Source organism: Diabrotica virgifera, chromosome 6, assembly GCF_917563875.1.
Source record: "Diabrotica virgifera virgifera chromosome 6, PGI_DIABVI_V3a".
NCBI classification, from domain to species: domain Eukaryota; kingdom Metazoa; phylum Arthropoda; class Insecta; order Coleoptera; family Chrysomelidae; genus Diabrotica; species Diabrotica virgifera.
Genome location: NC_065448.1, coordinates 28,226,693 through 28,242,577, shown reverse-complemented (window position 1 = coordinate 28,242,577; position 15,885 = coordinate 28,226,693). Strand labels below are relative to the sequence as shown.

General features: G+C 33.3%; 1 protein-coding gene across 2 annotated transcripts in view; it reads left to right on the top strand.

Moving 5' to 3' along the window:
• The window catches only part of LOC114328665 (zinc finger protein 227-like), a 41,590-nt gene extending 28,295 nt beyond the window's left edge, over nucleotides 1–13,295 (top strand). For both annotated transcript variants that reach the window (XM_050654917.1, XM_050654918.1), the window contains exon 3: nucleotides 12,141–13,295. In XM_050654917.1, the coding sequence (XP_050510874.1) occupies nucleotides 12,141–13,285 (1,145 nt within the window). In that variant the 3' untranslated portion in view covers nucleotides 13,286–13,295. The remainder of the gene's footprint in view (nucleotides 1–12,140) is intronic.
• The last annotated feature ends 2,590 nt before the right edge of the window (nucleotides 13,296–15,885 follow it).

The window sequence follows — 15,885 nt, the reverse complement described above, 5'->3', positions numbered from 1 at the left end:
CAGGATCTTTTTATACTTTGGCAACTATGTCAACTTAGATCTCTGGCGTAGATAATGACGTGCAACGGTAAGTAAATTAGATGGACTGTAGGTTATATTTGGTTCTTGGGACATCAAAGTATATTTTTTAGACATTCCCTGGATATAGTCACTGATGTGACATATCTCCGATTTGTTTTTCATGAGTTTTGTAAGAGAGACTAAAAACTTTTTTTATAGTCACCTCCTGTTTTCATGTATTTTTTGACATGTTTTGTAGTAAATTCAACTATTTACTACAAAACATGTCAAAATTTACATGTGAAAGCAGATGATCCTAAAAATGGTTTTTCGTCTCCTACAAAATTCATGAAAAAGCAGATAGGAGAATTATTGTACATTAAAATTCTCTGATGTTTGGGAAAAAGGGCTTAAGTCAGAACTGCACATCGATAATGTTTTGATGATTTCTACAGTACTGTAGTAGATTCTACTGTACATACAGTTTACATCTACAACAGTTTTTTTCTGGTCCAGAAATCATCAAAACATTATCAATGTGCAATTCTGACTTAAGCCCTTTTTGCCAAACATAAAAAAGCAATCTGGTCATAACTGCCCAATGAGCAATTTTAATTTAACCTAAATTACTACTGTTTCTTAAAATGAAGAGCTTACCCCATAGCGTCTCTTAACTAATCTAACAAGATCGTGCACTATTCTAACATACACAGGCACAGCACACAAGCACTATGCTCCGTTTTTCACTATCACCTATCACTCAAACTAGTTCAAAAGGCTGTGTCCTCTTCAATCTTCTAGTTTGCCCAGTAGTATCGAAGAGCTGGATTTTTTCAATATTCTTGAACTTATGAAGTTGTTGCTCATGACTTATTCCTGCTATCTTCTTGATATTTGTTGATAAAGTAATAACTTATTATGCATGGACAATGTGGACTTTCTTCCAACTAGCCAATACACTTTTTATATCTCTCTTTTACCTTTCATAGCCACAAGGCTATACATTTCCTCCTTGGTTTTTTTTGTAGATCACTTTCAGCTGATTCTAAAAAAAATTAAAATGAACGGTAATTTTTCTATTCTTTACAATTAAAAATCAAAAAAAATACTTACTATTTACAGGTAATAATATGCATGCATAAATGATTCGTTTCATAAAGAATAAAGAAAATTGAAAACGGATTTTATAATGCTTACAAAATTGTTTAAACAAGAGATCCAGCCAGAGACCAGAGCAAAAACTAGCAGAGAGTACAGCAAAAAAGCCACTAATTTCCATTTCCCACACCCCCTTATCGATGCATTTTTTTCCAGTCAAAATTTTTACTAAATTTTTAGGTTATCGGTTATCCATGAAAATGAAATAAATATATGAAATGTGATGACCAATGACCACGCGACGCTACATCGATACTCGCGCGGCAAATTTGAAAATGAACGCAAATTGAATAGTAAATGGCCTCTCTTAAAATCTTGTAATGGAAAATTTTACCCCTCCAGGAAGACATTGTACTATGTTCATAGAATATCTTGTGGTAACTTTCCACCCATAATTTAATCAGATAGATGTTCACGGAATCCGGAATAGAACGGTAGTACCTACATTCCTGGAATGTTTTGTGTTGTTAGGATTAAACTTTTATTTTATTTATTCTTGAATATTTCCTATTGTAAAACATTGTAACCAATAATTTACAAATAAGATTTTCATTACATTACATAAAATCAAAAACATGTTTTGGATATTAAACTATATAGTTTATAATTGTAATAATTGTATATACAATTTTGAATTAAGATTTAATCTTTTCGATTTAAACTACAGTAAAACCTGTGTTACCGGCCCCCTGCAAACACCGGCCACCTGTACTAACGGCCAGTTTAAAAATTCCCCAAACCAATTACAGTAAAACCTGTCAGTAACGGCCACTAAAAATGAAAAAGCTATTGGCCGATATAGAAAGGTGACCGGTATTGCCAGTTTTTGTAGTCTAGATATAATTGGTTTGGGGAATTTTTAAACTGGCCGATTTTATCAGGTGGCCAGTAACACAAGTTTTACAGGATATCTAGACTACAAAAACTGGCAATAACGGCCACCTTTCTATATCGGCCAATAGTTCTTTCATTTTAGTGGCCGTTACTGACAGGTTTGACTGTATTTCATTAACGTAAAGTTAACGCGTAAGTTGATATTTTATTGAATTATTTTGCTATTTGATCCCGTAATTGGTATAATGTGTCCAATATAAAATATATAAGCGTTCATAAAACGTCCGTATTTCGTCCAGTATGGACGTCCAAAGGACGTTCAACGTCGGACGTCCAAAGGACGTCCATATTTATTCCGTCCGAAGGACGTCCAACGTCGGACGTCCATATTTATTCCTTCCGAAGGACGTCCAACATGGGACGTCCAAAGGACGTCCGTTTATAGTCCATGGACGTAAGGACCAAAAATGGACCTATTTTGGACGTCCAAAGGACGTCGTGTGCTATTAGGGATGTATCTGGATGCAATAGCTCAATGTTCCTATGGATCTAGTATGGTGGTTCTTACTGTATATTTAGTTTGTATTTTTATTTTAGGTTTTTCACAGAACGGAATGCAACTCATGAAAATTGAACATGCAGGCCCTACAGAACAACAAAATGCAACCACCGAAGAAACAGCAGTAAAGAGTGCTACATGTAAATGTACAATTTGTTTTAAACAATTTAACCACATAGCTTCTTTGAAACGACATATAAAAACGCACTCTAGCGAAAAACCTTACAAGTGTGACATTTGTTTCAAGCAGTTTTCTCACAAACGTAATTTGAAAACACATTCGAGAGTGCACACTGGAGAAAAGCCTTACAGGTGTCAGATTTGTTTGAAGCAGTATTCTCAGAAGGTTCATTTAAATAGTCATTTAAGATTGCACACTGGAAAAAAACCTAACAAGTGTGAAATTTGTTTTAAACAGTTTACTCAAGCAGGTAATTTGCAAGTTCATTTGAGGGTGCACACTGGAGAAAAGCCTTACCAGTGTGAAATTTGTTTTAAGCAATTCAATTGGAAAAGTTCTTTGGGTGACCATATGAAAATTCACACTGGAGAAAAGCCTTATAACTGTGAAATTTGTTTTAAGCAGTTTACTGTAGCAAATCATTTGAAAAGACATTTGAGAGTACACACTGGAGAAAAACCTCACAAGTGTGACATTTGTTTTAAGCAGTTTAATGATAAAAGTAATTTAAAAGCACATTTGAGATTGCACACCGGGGAAAAGCCTTACAAGTGTGAAGTTTGTTTTAAACAGTTTACTCATAAAACTTCTTTGGATGAACATACGAGAGATCACACTGGAGAAAAGCCTTACAAGTGTGAAATTTGTTTGAAGCACTTTTCTCAGATGGTTTATTTCAATAGTCATTTAACATTGCACACTGGAGAGAATCTTTATAAATGTGAAATTTGTTTTAAGCAGTTTAATCGTGCAAGTAATTTAAAAGTTCATTTGAGGGTGCACACTGGGGATAAACCTCACAAGTGTGAAATTTGTTTTAAGCAGTTTAATTGTGCAAGTCATTTGAAAGTTCATTTGAGGGTGCACACTGGGGAAAAACCTCACAAGTGTGAAATTTGTTTTAAGCAATTTGCACAAAGAGGTGTTTTGAAGACTCACTATTTGAGAATACACTCTGCATAATATCCCAGTAGAAAGCTGTCCAGTTAAGTTACGTCTAATTCAGTCAGATGCTCGAAGATTTATCCTGCTGCGGTAATACTTATAGGCGAAGCAATAAAACACTAAAATCGGCCTTACCTCCGAAAAAAAAAACGACAAGACGGATCTTAATAATAGGGAACTTGCATAAATTTTTAAATATTAAAATGATATTAAAAAACATAAGGTAACATGATCTTAAAACGCTTGCATGCGAAAAAAAAACAAATATTCTAGGAGGCTCTTGAACGTCCTTCTATTGGTTCGACGTCACGGGCCACGGTCAACCGGGCTGGCAGTCGGAAACAACGCGATTAGGGTTGGTATCATGGGTAAATTACATTTTAATCGTCTTTAATGGAAAATTCCTAAGTATTATTTATGTTTATCTTATATATTGTAATAATAGTTCCCCAATCAGCTTAGTTTTAAACTGAAATTGATAAAGTTGAGTGCTACTTTGTAAAGAGTGTAAAACGCATAATATGCCGGACGAGGGTTTTTCAAAAGGTCAATCTGACTAACTTACCTACCGTTGATGTCTGCATGGTGGCAACTTTTATAAAAAGTAGTGAAAGCTATTCTATTGGAGAAATGCGAGGTGTCAAGGCAAATAAGTAAGAGTTATTAATTAGCATGTTTAAACCGTTTATGACAATAGTTTGGTACCATTATATTATAGTATACGGTTTACCCCGTGGGTTTGATCTACCTACCTCTAATCGAAGGATTTCGTATATCCTGGAAAAGATTACGGTGTAATTTGCATTATAATAAAGATTATATTTTATTGTAATGTTTATTAGTACCTACTGGAGCCTTTCATTATTGTGTTCAAAGCCTTCTGAGAAAAGATTATGGTGATTAGCAGACGTACCGATAGAACGTGTACATAGCCAACAAAATCCTTCTTTACAAAGTTACTAATACGCATAAATAAGAAGAATCGTTATTGTAATTTTACAAGTTAATAATATCTTTATCATCTCAGCTTATACTTACACCGAATCCCTCGGTAGACCGCAAGCTATAGTAGAAACCCGACTGTAGACCGCATACTATAGTAGCACCAATACTTTTTAGTTACTCTTACTTTTATTACTAAAAGTTTTGTTTATTTTCAAGTTACTTGTTTCTTCTTTGTTCTTTAACACAAGAAACGACAAAAGTAATTTCATAAAAAAGAACTTTTTGATACATGTCAACAGAGATAAAATGTTAATATTTTGCCTGTCACAGAAAAAATCGTTTTTGCCACAGAGTAAAACAAAATATTTCAACTATATTATTTATCTATGGGCAAACTGCATTAAATGCAATAGCCCACCGAACGGGCAAACGATACGAGTGGCCTGTGACGTCAGACCCCAGCTTTCGCTTTTAAAGTTGTTTGAAACGGAAATTTTAGGCGCGGAACTTTGATCAGATGTTGTACGTACACTATTCATTTTTAAGACGTAATATTTTGAATATAACATTTTAAAACATAAATTAACAATTTTATGCAAAAAAATTTTTTAGTGCAAGTTCCCTATTCTTTTTGCATTCGATTCGTGAATGCGCCAGAAAACTTTGTGACCACTAGCCATGAGATAATATTGAAAAACTGCATACAAAAAATGCATTCTTAAAGAGCATCTCAAACAGACAATAAAGAAATTCAGAACTCGTCAATTATTATCGACGGAAATCAGTTCAATTTAGTTACTCGGGGGTTTTTGGGGTAGCTGAAAACGAATATGATTTTGGAAGTGATCTCCGTAGTACCTGGTGTGCAGGGTACCTACTGTTTTCCTCGTCTTCTGGAGTTTTCGGCAAATTCATAAAAAATTAGTCAAAAATTATTATTTGGTTGTTTTTGGGTTCGCTGAAAACGAATATGAGGTCAGAAGTGATCTCTGGAGTACCTGTTGCCCAGTGTCACAAATAAGTGTACATAATGCCATTCTGGTCCAAGTTAATTAAATAGAATAGAAACGAATTAATCTGCTAACATTATACTTTTATTTAGCGGAGTAGCAGACAGCAATTATTGTAAACAATAATAACAATGATTCGTAACACATCGGCCAACACCTACATAGTTATTACTATATATCTATACAGCGTGTAACAAAAATACAGGTCATAAATTTATTCACATATTCTGGGACCAAAAATAGTTTGATTGAACCTAACTTACCTTAGTACAAATGTGCACATAAAAATAGTTACAGCCCTTTGAAGTTACAAAATGAAAATCGATTTTTCTCAATATATCGAAAACTATTAGAGATTTTTTATTGAAAATGGACATGTGGCATTATTATGGCAGTAGTATCTTAAGAAAAAATTATAGTGGAATTTGAAAACCCCTCAAAAATTTTATGGGGGTTTTGTTCCTTTAAACCCCCCCCCCCCCAAACTTTTGTATACGTTCCAGTTTAATTATTATTATAGTACTGTTAGTTAAACACGATGTTTTAAAAACTTTTTTGCCTCTTAGTACTTTTTAGAAAAATCAGTTTTTATCGAGATATTTTGAATATTTGTCAAATCCACCACATTTGTATATGGTTAAGTACGATTATGGACACTTGGTAATAATATGAAAATTTATTTATGATTTACATTTTTAGGTATATTTTGAACCATATTAAAAAAGAAGCCACATCTCGATAAAAGGTGCCTTATCGAAAAAATACAAGGAGGCAAAAAAGTTTTAAAAAGACTGTGTTTAACTAATGGTACCGCAGTAATAGTTTAATTGGAACGTACACAAACATTGGGTGGGTTTAAAGGCAAAAAACCCCCATAAATTTTGTATGTAAACGTATTAAAAAAGAAGCCGCATATCGATAAAAACTGCCTTATCGAAAAAATACTAAGTGACAAAAAATTTATCAAAATATTGAATTTAACTAATGGTACCACAATAATAAATTAATTGGCATGTACACAAAAGTTTGGGGGGGTTTAAGGGAACAAAACCCCATAAAATTTTTAGGGGGTGCACAAATTTCTCTATAATTTTTCTTTAAGATGTTTCTGCTATAAGAATGCCACATGTCTATTTTTAATAAAAAATCTCTAATAGTTTTCGATATATTCGAGAAAATCGATTTTCATTTTGTAACTTCAAAGGGCTGTAACTTTTTTTATATGCATATTTGCACTAAGGTAAGTTAGATTCATTCGAACTATTTTTGGTTCCATAATATGTACTTTAATTTATGACCCGTATTTTTGTTACACCCTGTATATTTCAATACTGATTCTTCAGCATATTTTATACCGATCTAAATAATAACAAATATACCTAGTTCAAGTTCACGCATATTAAACATGTGATACAAAAGAGCTATTCCAGGTCAAATCAACACACTTTGAATTAATTTTTTCCTGACCTATTTAGATTTTGTTAAAATTTAGAGTATTCATAGTGGATGATTAGGTGAAGAAAAATACAAAATTTTAAATTTTTATCTCAGGCCGTTTCCGAAATATGGTTATGTAAAGTTTTCCAAAAAGGTCCAAAACACCGCGACAATACTTTATTGGAATGGTTGTAGAAGCTGACCTGATTGAGCTAGAATAGAATGCTGGGAGAGGTGTCATTTTGCAGCATTTTTAAAGCTCTTTACAGTGATATACAGGGTGTCCAGAAACTCTACCGACAAACGAAGACAGGAGATTCTTAAGATAATTTAACCCAATTCACTTAGTCCGAAAATGCTTCCTAAGGGAGCTAGAGCTCTTTTAAGATGGCGTCTTGTAATTAGTTTTTCTTAAATATCTCCAGAACGCTTCTATTTAGAAAAACAAAAATTGGTACGCTTATTTATCTTCAAGATATAAATCTAATCCATCCATTGCAAATTTCTAGTACCGATCATAGGCGTCCGTTTCGGGTAGGGCAACGGTTACTTTATCGCATAACTTTTTTATCTTTAACTTTATGCATTTCTGATACTGGATTATTAAATTGGGAAGTATTGTAGTACTAAAAGGTACTCTTGTTTTAAATCGGTAGGACACACCGTTTTCTAGAAAAATCGATTTGAAAACTTTTCGCTTTTTGAATTAAAAAAAAATTTCAAAAAAAACTGTTTAGAAAGACGAAAACTGGTACATTTATTTATATTCCAGAGATAAATCGATTTCATTAATTGCGAATTTCTAGTACTGGTCATAGGCGTCCGTTTTGGGTAGGTCAACAGTTATTTTATAGCATAACTTTTTTGTCTTGAATTTTTGAGCATTTTTGACACTAGATTATTAAATTATGAGGTATTCGAGTACTAAAAGTTACTCTTACTTTATGTTGGTAAAATACTTCGTTTTTTGTTGAAAAGTTCTTTTATTTATTTTTTTTTTCAAATTCCAAAAACGAAAAACTTTCAAATCGATTTTTCTAGAAAACGGTGTGTCCTACCGACTTAAATCAAGAGTACCTTTTAGTACTAGAATACCTCATAATTTAATAATCCGGTGTCAAAAATGCATAAAAGTTAAGGACAAAAAAGTTATGCGATAAAATACCCGTTGCTCTACCCAAAACGGACGCCTATGACCGGTACTAGAAATTTGCAATGGATGGAATCGATTCATCTCTGAAAAGTAAATATGCATATCAATTTTCGTTTTTCTAAATAGAAGCGTTTTGGAGGTATTTAAGAAAAACTAATTACAAGACGCCATCTTCAAAGAGCTCTAGCTCCCTTAGGAAGCATTTTCGGACTAAGTGAATTGGGTTAAATTATCTTAAAATTATCTGAGGAATCTCCTGTCTTCGTTTGTCGGTAGAGTTTCTGGACACCCTGTATACAGCATGATGCTACGATAAACAAGTTTTTCTCAAACAAAAAAATATATTGTTATGACAGTTCCGTAGATTGATCCTACATAGAAAAAGTCCCTCGATATGAACTACCTTGGGTTTACTTCTAGCTGAAAACTGGATGCGGTGGATAATATCATTTATCTTCTGCAGGACGCTGTACAGGCCTTCCCAGCTTCGTTGAAGTTTCGGACAAAGTCCTTTCTTACGTGTTGGATTGTATAACCATACTGGGTCACCTCTTTCGAATTTTGTCCCCGTAGCATGCATATCTAGCCTGGACTTGGCTTTATCACTTTGAAGCTTCAAACTTTTACGGGCAAATTCGTAGACCTTTTCTAATTTTTCTCTTAAATTTTCGATGTACGTCAGGGATGAACGTTCTTCTTCGCAGGGAGGCAATCTTCCGAAAATAAGATCTTGAGGAAGCTTCATTTCTCTACCGGTGATCATCATAGATGGAGAATAACCAGTTGCTTCATGTTCAGAACTTCTGTAGGCTAACAGGAATAGAGGAATTAAAGTATCCCAATCTTTTTGATTATCAGCAACAAACATAGAAACATATTGACAAATAGTTCTATTGTGTCTTTCGATCATTCTATCTGATTGTGGATGGAGAGTTGTAGTGCGAGTTTTCTTAATACCCAAGATTTTCATTAATTCTAGCCATAATTCTGCTTCAAAATTTCGTCCTTAATGCAATTCTAAAGGAAATCCATGTCTTGATACGAGGTGTGTTATAAATGCTTCGGCTACTGTAGTCGCTTCTTGATTAGGAAGGGGTGCAATTTCAGGCCATTTTGAAAAATAATCCATTGCAACCATTAAGTACTTGTTACCTCTCTCTGTCGTTGGAAGTGGACCGAGAATATCAACTGCAAGTCGTTCAAAAGGATCTCCGGAAAGATGTGGTGCCATTTTACCACGACTTCTTGTTTCTAGGGCCTTTTCTACCGTTACATAAATCGCATTTCTTACACCAATCTTCTACATCTCGGCGACAATTTATCCAATAAAATCTGTCTCGAACTCTGGTCAGTGTCCTTTTTACTCCAAAATGTCCTCCAGACAGGCTGCTATGAAGTTCTTGCAACACACTTTTAATGTGTGATTTTGACAGTACCACTTGTTGAACTATACGTACTTCATCGGGACTTTCCCACTTCCGATATAACAGACCATTCGAAAGATATAGAAATTCACATTGAGCCCAGTACGCCTTTATAGTTCCACTGTATTTGGATATTTCCTGCCAAATAGGTCTTACCCCATTTTTAACCCATTCTCGTAAGACTTAAGTCATTATCTTTCTTTTGACTCTTCTTAATTTTTTCCAGAGAAGTCTGATCATTATCTTCTTCCTGTTCAACCGTGGTCATGCAGAGACTTACTTCTTCGGTGACACTCTCTTTTTCTTCAGTTCCTCTTCTTGTCTACGCATATCTTCGGCTTCTTGCCTACGCTTTTCTTTCACCTCCCTACGCTGCTCCCTTTCCTCTTTCTCTTCTTGTCTACGCTTTTCTTCATCTTCTTTCATTTTTATAAACCATGCGGGGGTCCTGACGTATCCATTTCCTTACTAAATTCTGTAGATCTCGTATTAACCATTCAAAAATAATTAAATACTTTTTCTATCCCACCGCTGTCGCCAATGGTATACTTCTTGCAAATATCTTTATCGCCAACCGTCACTAAAGTCATTCATTATTGTACTGATTTGCCCTCATTTGCGGTAGTAAAGTAACAGTTTATTGTACTGAAAGAAGAATTTTACTTTACCTGCCGCGATTAATCGAGATTGAATGTAAGTGGTCGATGGCAGTAATCGATTATTTATTTGAGTAACTTACAATTTATTTACTTTAGTTATTTAAAAAATATACACAATTTGCGATATTATCAATTAAATTTATGTCAAAAAGTGAAGTTATGTAGTATTTTATTATATTATATTTATATAAAATAAATTAAAACGTTACTGATTTAGTAATTATTCAATATTGATAACTATCGATTAAAAATCGAATGCAACCATCTTGCTTAACTTAACCCTAATTTTTTCTAATTTCACCTTAAATTTAAGGTCGCCTTTGACCTTGACCCGTTTTGTTTTGCCAAAACAAAAGGGACCAACTTTATTTTGAGCGTAACTTGCTTACATTTGATGGTAGAAACTTTTTTTATAAAAACAGAAATAAAGCTTTTTTTATACACTTTAAAAAAGTTGTAATGAGTTTTCCCCAAAAAGTGCTTCATTTTTTTTTGATATTTCACGTTGAAATATTCTCTTTGGAATTTGGAGAATATGAACCTATTTTTCATTGCCTATAACTCTGGTTCTACTAGGTCTAGGGACCTCATGCATACAACATATTATTTTTACTACTTTACGGGATATATTATTGCTAAAAACATTTTTTTCGATAAAATACTTTTTGAATTATTTGCAAAAAACTGTCTAAAAACGTGGTAATTTTGCTGAAAAATGAACATATTCACTCGCAAATAACTCGAGAAGTGTTGACTTGGTGAAAAAATTATAGAACATAAGTTGCTTAAAATTAGTCACTATATCCATTTCCGTACTTATTTTGGACATCTATTTTTTAACCCACGACAGGAGGTGATACCTCCAGGGCAAAAGCACACATCGGTACAATAACACTTTTTTCTTTGACATGTTAGCTATGCGTATGCCAAATTTCATGTCAATTCAAACGGTTCTGTAAAATTTACAGCGAAAGCCGTGAAAGAATGTACTACTAAAATCAGTTTTCTCGAAAAGTTAGCAAGATACAATTTTGATTTTGATTAGAGATGATTACTGAAACACCGACTTAATTAGTAAAAGTTGATGGTGACAATGTCATTGTCAAGTAGTGTTTATATACATATCCATACCAGTGAGAATTTTACTGTACGTAATTTACCATGTAAAGAAAGAAAAAGTAGGGATAGACGTAAAATATTTGCGCCTGTGCTCTTAATAAAGCCATGGGTCTTCTAGGCCTGGAGAGCTAAACTATACTCTTAATAAAACAGTTGTTGTAGACAAAACGCTACAAACAAATTCCTACAAATAAGGCGGTGACTATACGGGCTGACTTCACTGACTTTTGTCTTGGTTAACCTAAGGGCTCGGATAACATAGACCAAGGGCCGGTTGTTCGAACGCTAATCAACAATGATCATTATCAAATAATTAATTACTGTCAATGTCAATTGTTAAAACATAATTAATTACAATTCTGAGACTATAATCAATTAATATAACAATAATTATTAACATAATTAATAATAAATCTCATAATTGTAATTATAATTATGTTTTCAGCGACCCAAACAAAGTTGACATTGACAGTTTTGGTGACAGTAATTAAATATTTAATAATGATCATTGTTGATTAGCGTTCGAACAACCGGCCCTTAGATAATTGTGAATCTACTGTATATTTTCGAACCTTGATTCCAGCAAAAAAGTAGATTTTTATGGTCTGTTTGTCGAAAGATCCCATCTTCTAAATTTTGTTACTACCTTTGTTTTACCCATTAGTTTCTGCTTCTTTCTAATAAAATTTTATAGTTAGTTTGTATTTTTATTTTAGGTTTTTCTCAGAACAAATTGAAAGTCATGAAAACTGAACATGCAAGCTCTACAGAACAACAAAATGCAACCACTGAAGAAGCAACAGTAAATAATGCTACATCCTTGAAACGACATATAAAAACGCACTCTAGCGAAAAGCCATACAAGTGTGACATTTGTTTGAAGCAGTTTTCTCGGAAACATAATTTGAAAACACATTCGAGAGTGCACAATGGAGAAAAGCCTTATGGGTGTGACATTTGTTTTAAGCAGTTTATTCAATCACACGATTTGAAAAGACATTTGCGAGTGCACACTGGAGAAAAGCCTTACCAGTGTGAAATTTGTTTTAAGCAGTTCAATCAGAAAAGTTCTTTGGGTGAACATATGAAAGTTCACACTGGAGAAAAGCCTTATAACTGTGAAATTTGTTTTAAGAAGTTTACTTTAGCAGGTCGTTTGAAAAGACATTTGAGATCGCACACTGGAGAAAAGCCTTACAAGTGTGACATTTGTTTTAAGCAGTTTAGTGATAAAAGAAATTTAAACACACATTTAAGATTGCACAGTGGAGAAAATCCTTACAAGTGTGAAGTTTGTTTTAAACAGTTTACTCATAAAATTTCTTTGGATGAACATACGAAAGGTCACACTGGAGAAAAGCCTTACAAGTGTGAAATCTGTTTTAAGCAGTTTACTCGAACAAGTCTTTTGAAAAGACATTTGAGAGTGCACACTGGAGAAAAGCCTTACACGTGTGAGATTTGTTTGAAGCAGTTTACTCGAGCAAGTGATTTGAAAAGACATTTGACAATACACACTGGAGAAACGCTTTACAAGTGTGAAATTTGTTTAAAGCAGCTTTCTCGAGCAAGTCATTTGCAAGTTCATTTGAGAGTGCACACTGGAGAAAAGCCTTACCAGTGTGAAATTTGTTTTAAGCAGTTTAGTGATAAAAGAAATTTAAAAACTCATTTAAGATTGCACACTGGAGAAAATCCTTATAAATGTGAAATTTGTTTTAAGCAGTTTACCAGAACAAGTACTTTGAAAATACATTTGAGATCGCACACTGGAGAAACGCCTTACAAGTGTGAAATTTGTTTTAAGCAATTTACACAAAGAGGTAGTTTGAAGACTCACTTAGGAAAACACTCTGCATAAAATCCCAGTTAGTAGGAAAGCTATTTATTGGGCAGTGTGAATAAAATTGTAGTATGCAACTAAAGTACCTTTTTCGTAGCAAAAGCTAACATTTTTGTGAATAATATTAAGTCGTAGCTTAAACTTACAAGTTTATTCTGTTTGCTTTAAGTATGTTCTGTCTTTTTGTAGTAAAAGCTTATTTAGATGTGAATAAAATACAGCATTTACTGAAATTTTAAAGTAACAACTTTGAATTTTTCAAGCCAGGTAATGTGCAGCTTAAAAATTAGTCTTGTATAGAACTTTAATCGAACACGTTTAAAAATGGCTCAATTTATGAACATCAGACGTCGAAAATATTCTCAACGAAGTGAGTGTCGGGATGAGGAATATCATAATTTATATAGTTTTTCGAGAATTAATGTGGAGTGGTTAGCAGAAAATTTCCTTGAAGACACTGGAGAAACAAGGGGAGGAGCAATTAATCCCAGACAAGAAATGCAGATATTTCTTCGATTTTTAAGTGATCCTGGATTTCAAATTGGAGTTTTCTCCACTGAAGAACTGAAGAGAAGGTTTCCAATTTTGCAATATATGGTTAGAGTAAAACTAGACAGAGTTGCATCTGTTATTATTAGTTGTGCTGTACTTCATAATATATCAAAGTATTTAAATGATCCACTTCCTGTCAATGAAGAAGAAGATGTCATGAATGACGAAGAAGAAGAGCAATACAATTTAGAAAATGACACTGAAAATGTTATGAGAAGGGGACTCCAACAGAGAGAAGAAATCAAACATTTAATTTACCAACTAAACATTTAATTATATAAATTGTTATAGTTATAAATTCAAAATTATATTAAAAAACTGTTGAAACAAATAAAAATATACAGGGTGTGTACCTTAAAAAATATATCATATTTCATAATTTATAACATTGTATATATTTTATCTAAATATAAAGAAGTTGAAATTTCGGGACCTTCGCTTTCGGGACCTTGGGTTTCGGGTAGACTTTGACGTAGCTTGTTCAATAAAAGTTGTTCTCGCTCGATCTGCATGCGCGTAAGTTTTAACTGCTCAAGAAGAACCAGTCCTTGTAGATCTGCTGTGCATAATTTTGCAGTCTCATCCGTTTCTTGCCCTTCCAGCTTATTTCTTTTTGCTTGTGATGGTGTAATATAAGAGGAAGGAGGAGGAGGTCTGACTAAAACGTGCCTTGTCTTCGCTGGTTTTTGCATTTCTACATTTTCCAATGGCTTCAATCCCGTTGTCGCCGCTCCAGGAATTTTATGCAATATTGGGTTTTTCTCATCTTTATCTATAATGTCCAGCAATTTTTTCCCAATCTTTCAAAATAATTTTTTTATTTCCAGTTGCTTTCATATCTGTTTTCTTTTTTAATTCGTTTTTCATATTTTGAATCTTTTTTTTTTCAATTGTTTGCACAGTGGAGAAAAGCCTTAACAGTTTACTCATAAAATTTCTTTGGATGAACATACGAAAGGTCACACTGGAGAAAAGCCTTACAAGTGTGAAATTTGTTTGAAGCAGTTTTCTCAGAAGGTTAATTTAAATGATCATTTAAGATTGCACACTGGAGAAAATCCTTATAAATGTGAAATTTGTTTTAAGCAGTTTACTAGAACAAGTACTTTGAAAATACATTTGAGATCGCACACTGGAGAAAAGCCTTACAAATGTGAAATTTGTTTTAAGCAATTTAGCGAAGCCCGTGCTTTGAAAAATCATCTGAGATTGCACACTGGGGAAAACCTTATAAGTGTGAAATTTGTTTTAAGCAATTTACACATAGAGGTAGTTTGAAGACTCACTTAAGAAAACACTCTGCATAAAATCCCAGTTAGTAGGAGAGCTATTGTAATGGCAGCTAATCTGGAAAGCTCAAAGTAGGTGGCGCTCGTGTAGTTGGAGGTCACCTAAATTTTTTTTTGCAAAATTTGCAAAAAACGTAATTTTGCTGAAAAATGAACATATTCACTCGCAAATAACTCGAAAAGTGTTGACTCGGCGAAAAAACTATAGAACAAAAGTTGCTTAAAATTAGTCACTATATCCATTTCCGTACTTAATTTGGACATACAGGGTGTTAGTAAATAAGTATCAAAAATTTTAAGGGCTAATTCTACATGAAAAATTAATGCCAGTTTGCTCTATAAACATATGTCCGCAAATACTTAGTTTCGGAGTTACGGGGTGTTGAAATTTTTATTTCAAACTGCCAATTTATTTATTGCTCTAAGACCAGTTGAGCTATGAAAATGAAATTTGGTGAGTTTTAGGAGGTAGTTATTACGAATTTTTTGACATACAATTTAGAATTTTGTATTGTATTTTGAATTATTTTAAAGAAAAAAATAGTACGCCACTGAGATATTTCGAATTAAAAATTATTTTTAAATTCCACGTCTAATTTAAGATAAAAAACCTTTCTTGCCTTTTTTTCATATGATGCACCGTTTTTATGCACAAAAATAAAACATCTTGGCGCATATTTTTCATTTCTTAATACATCATCAAGAGCTATCCAATATAATAATACTAAACTAGAACAATAACAGAAAATATTACTAGTACCATTTCAACTAGGTGCA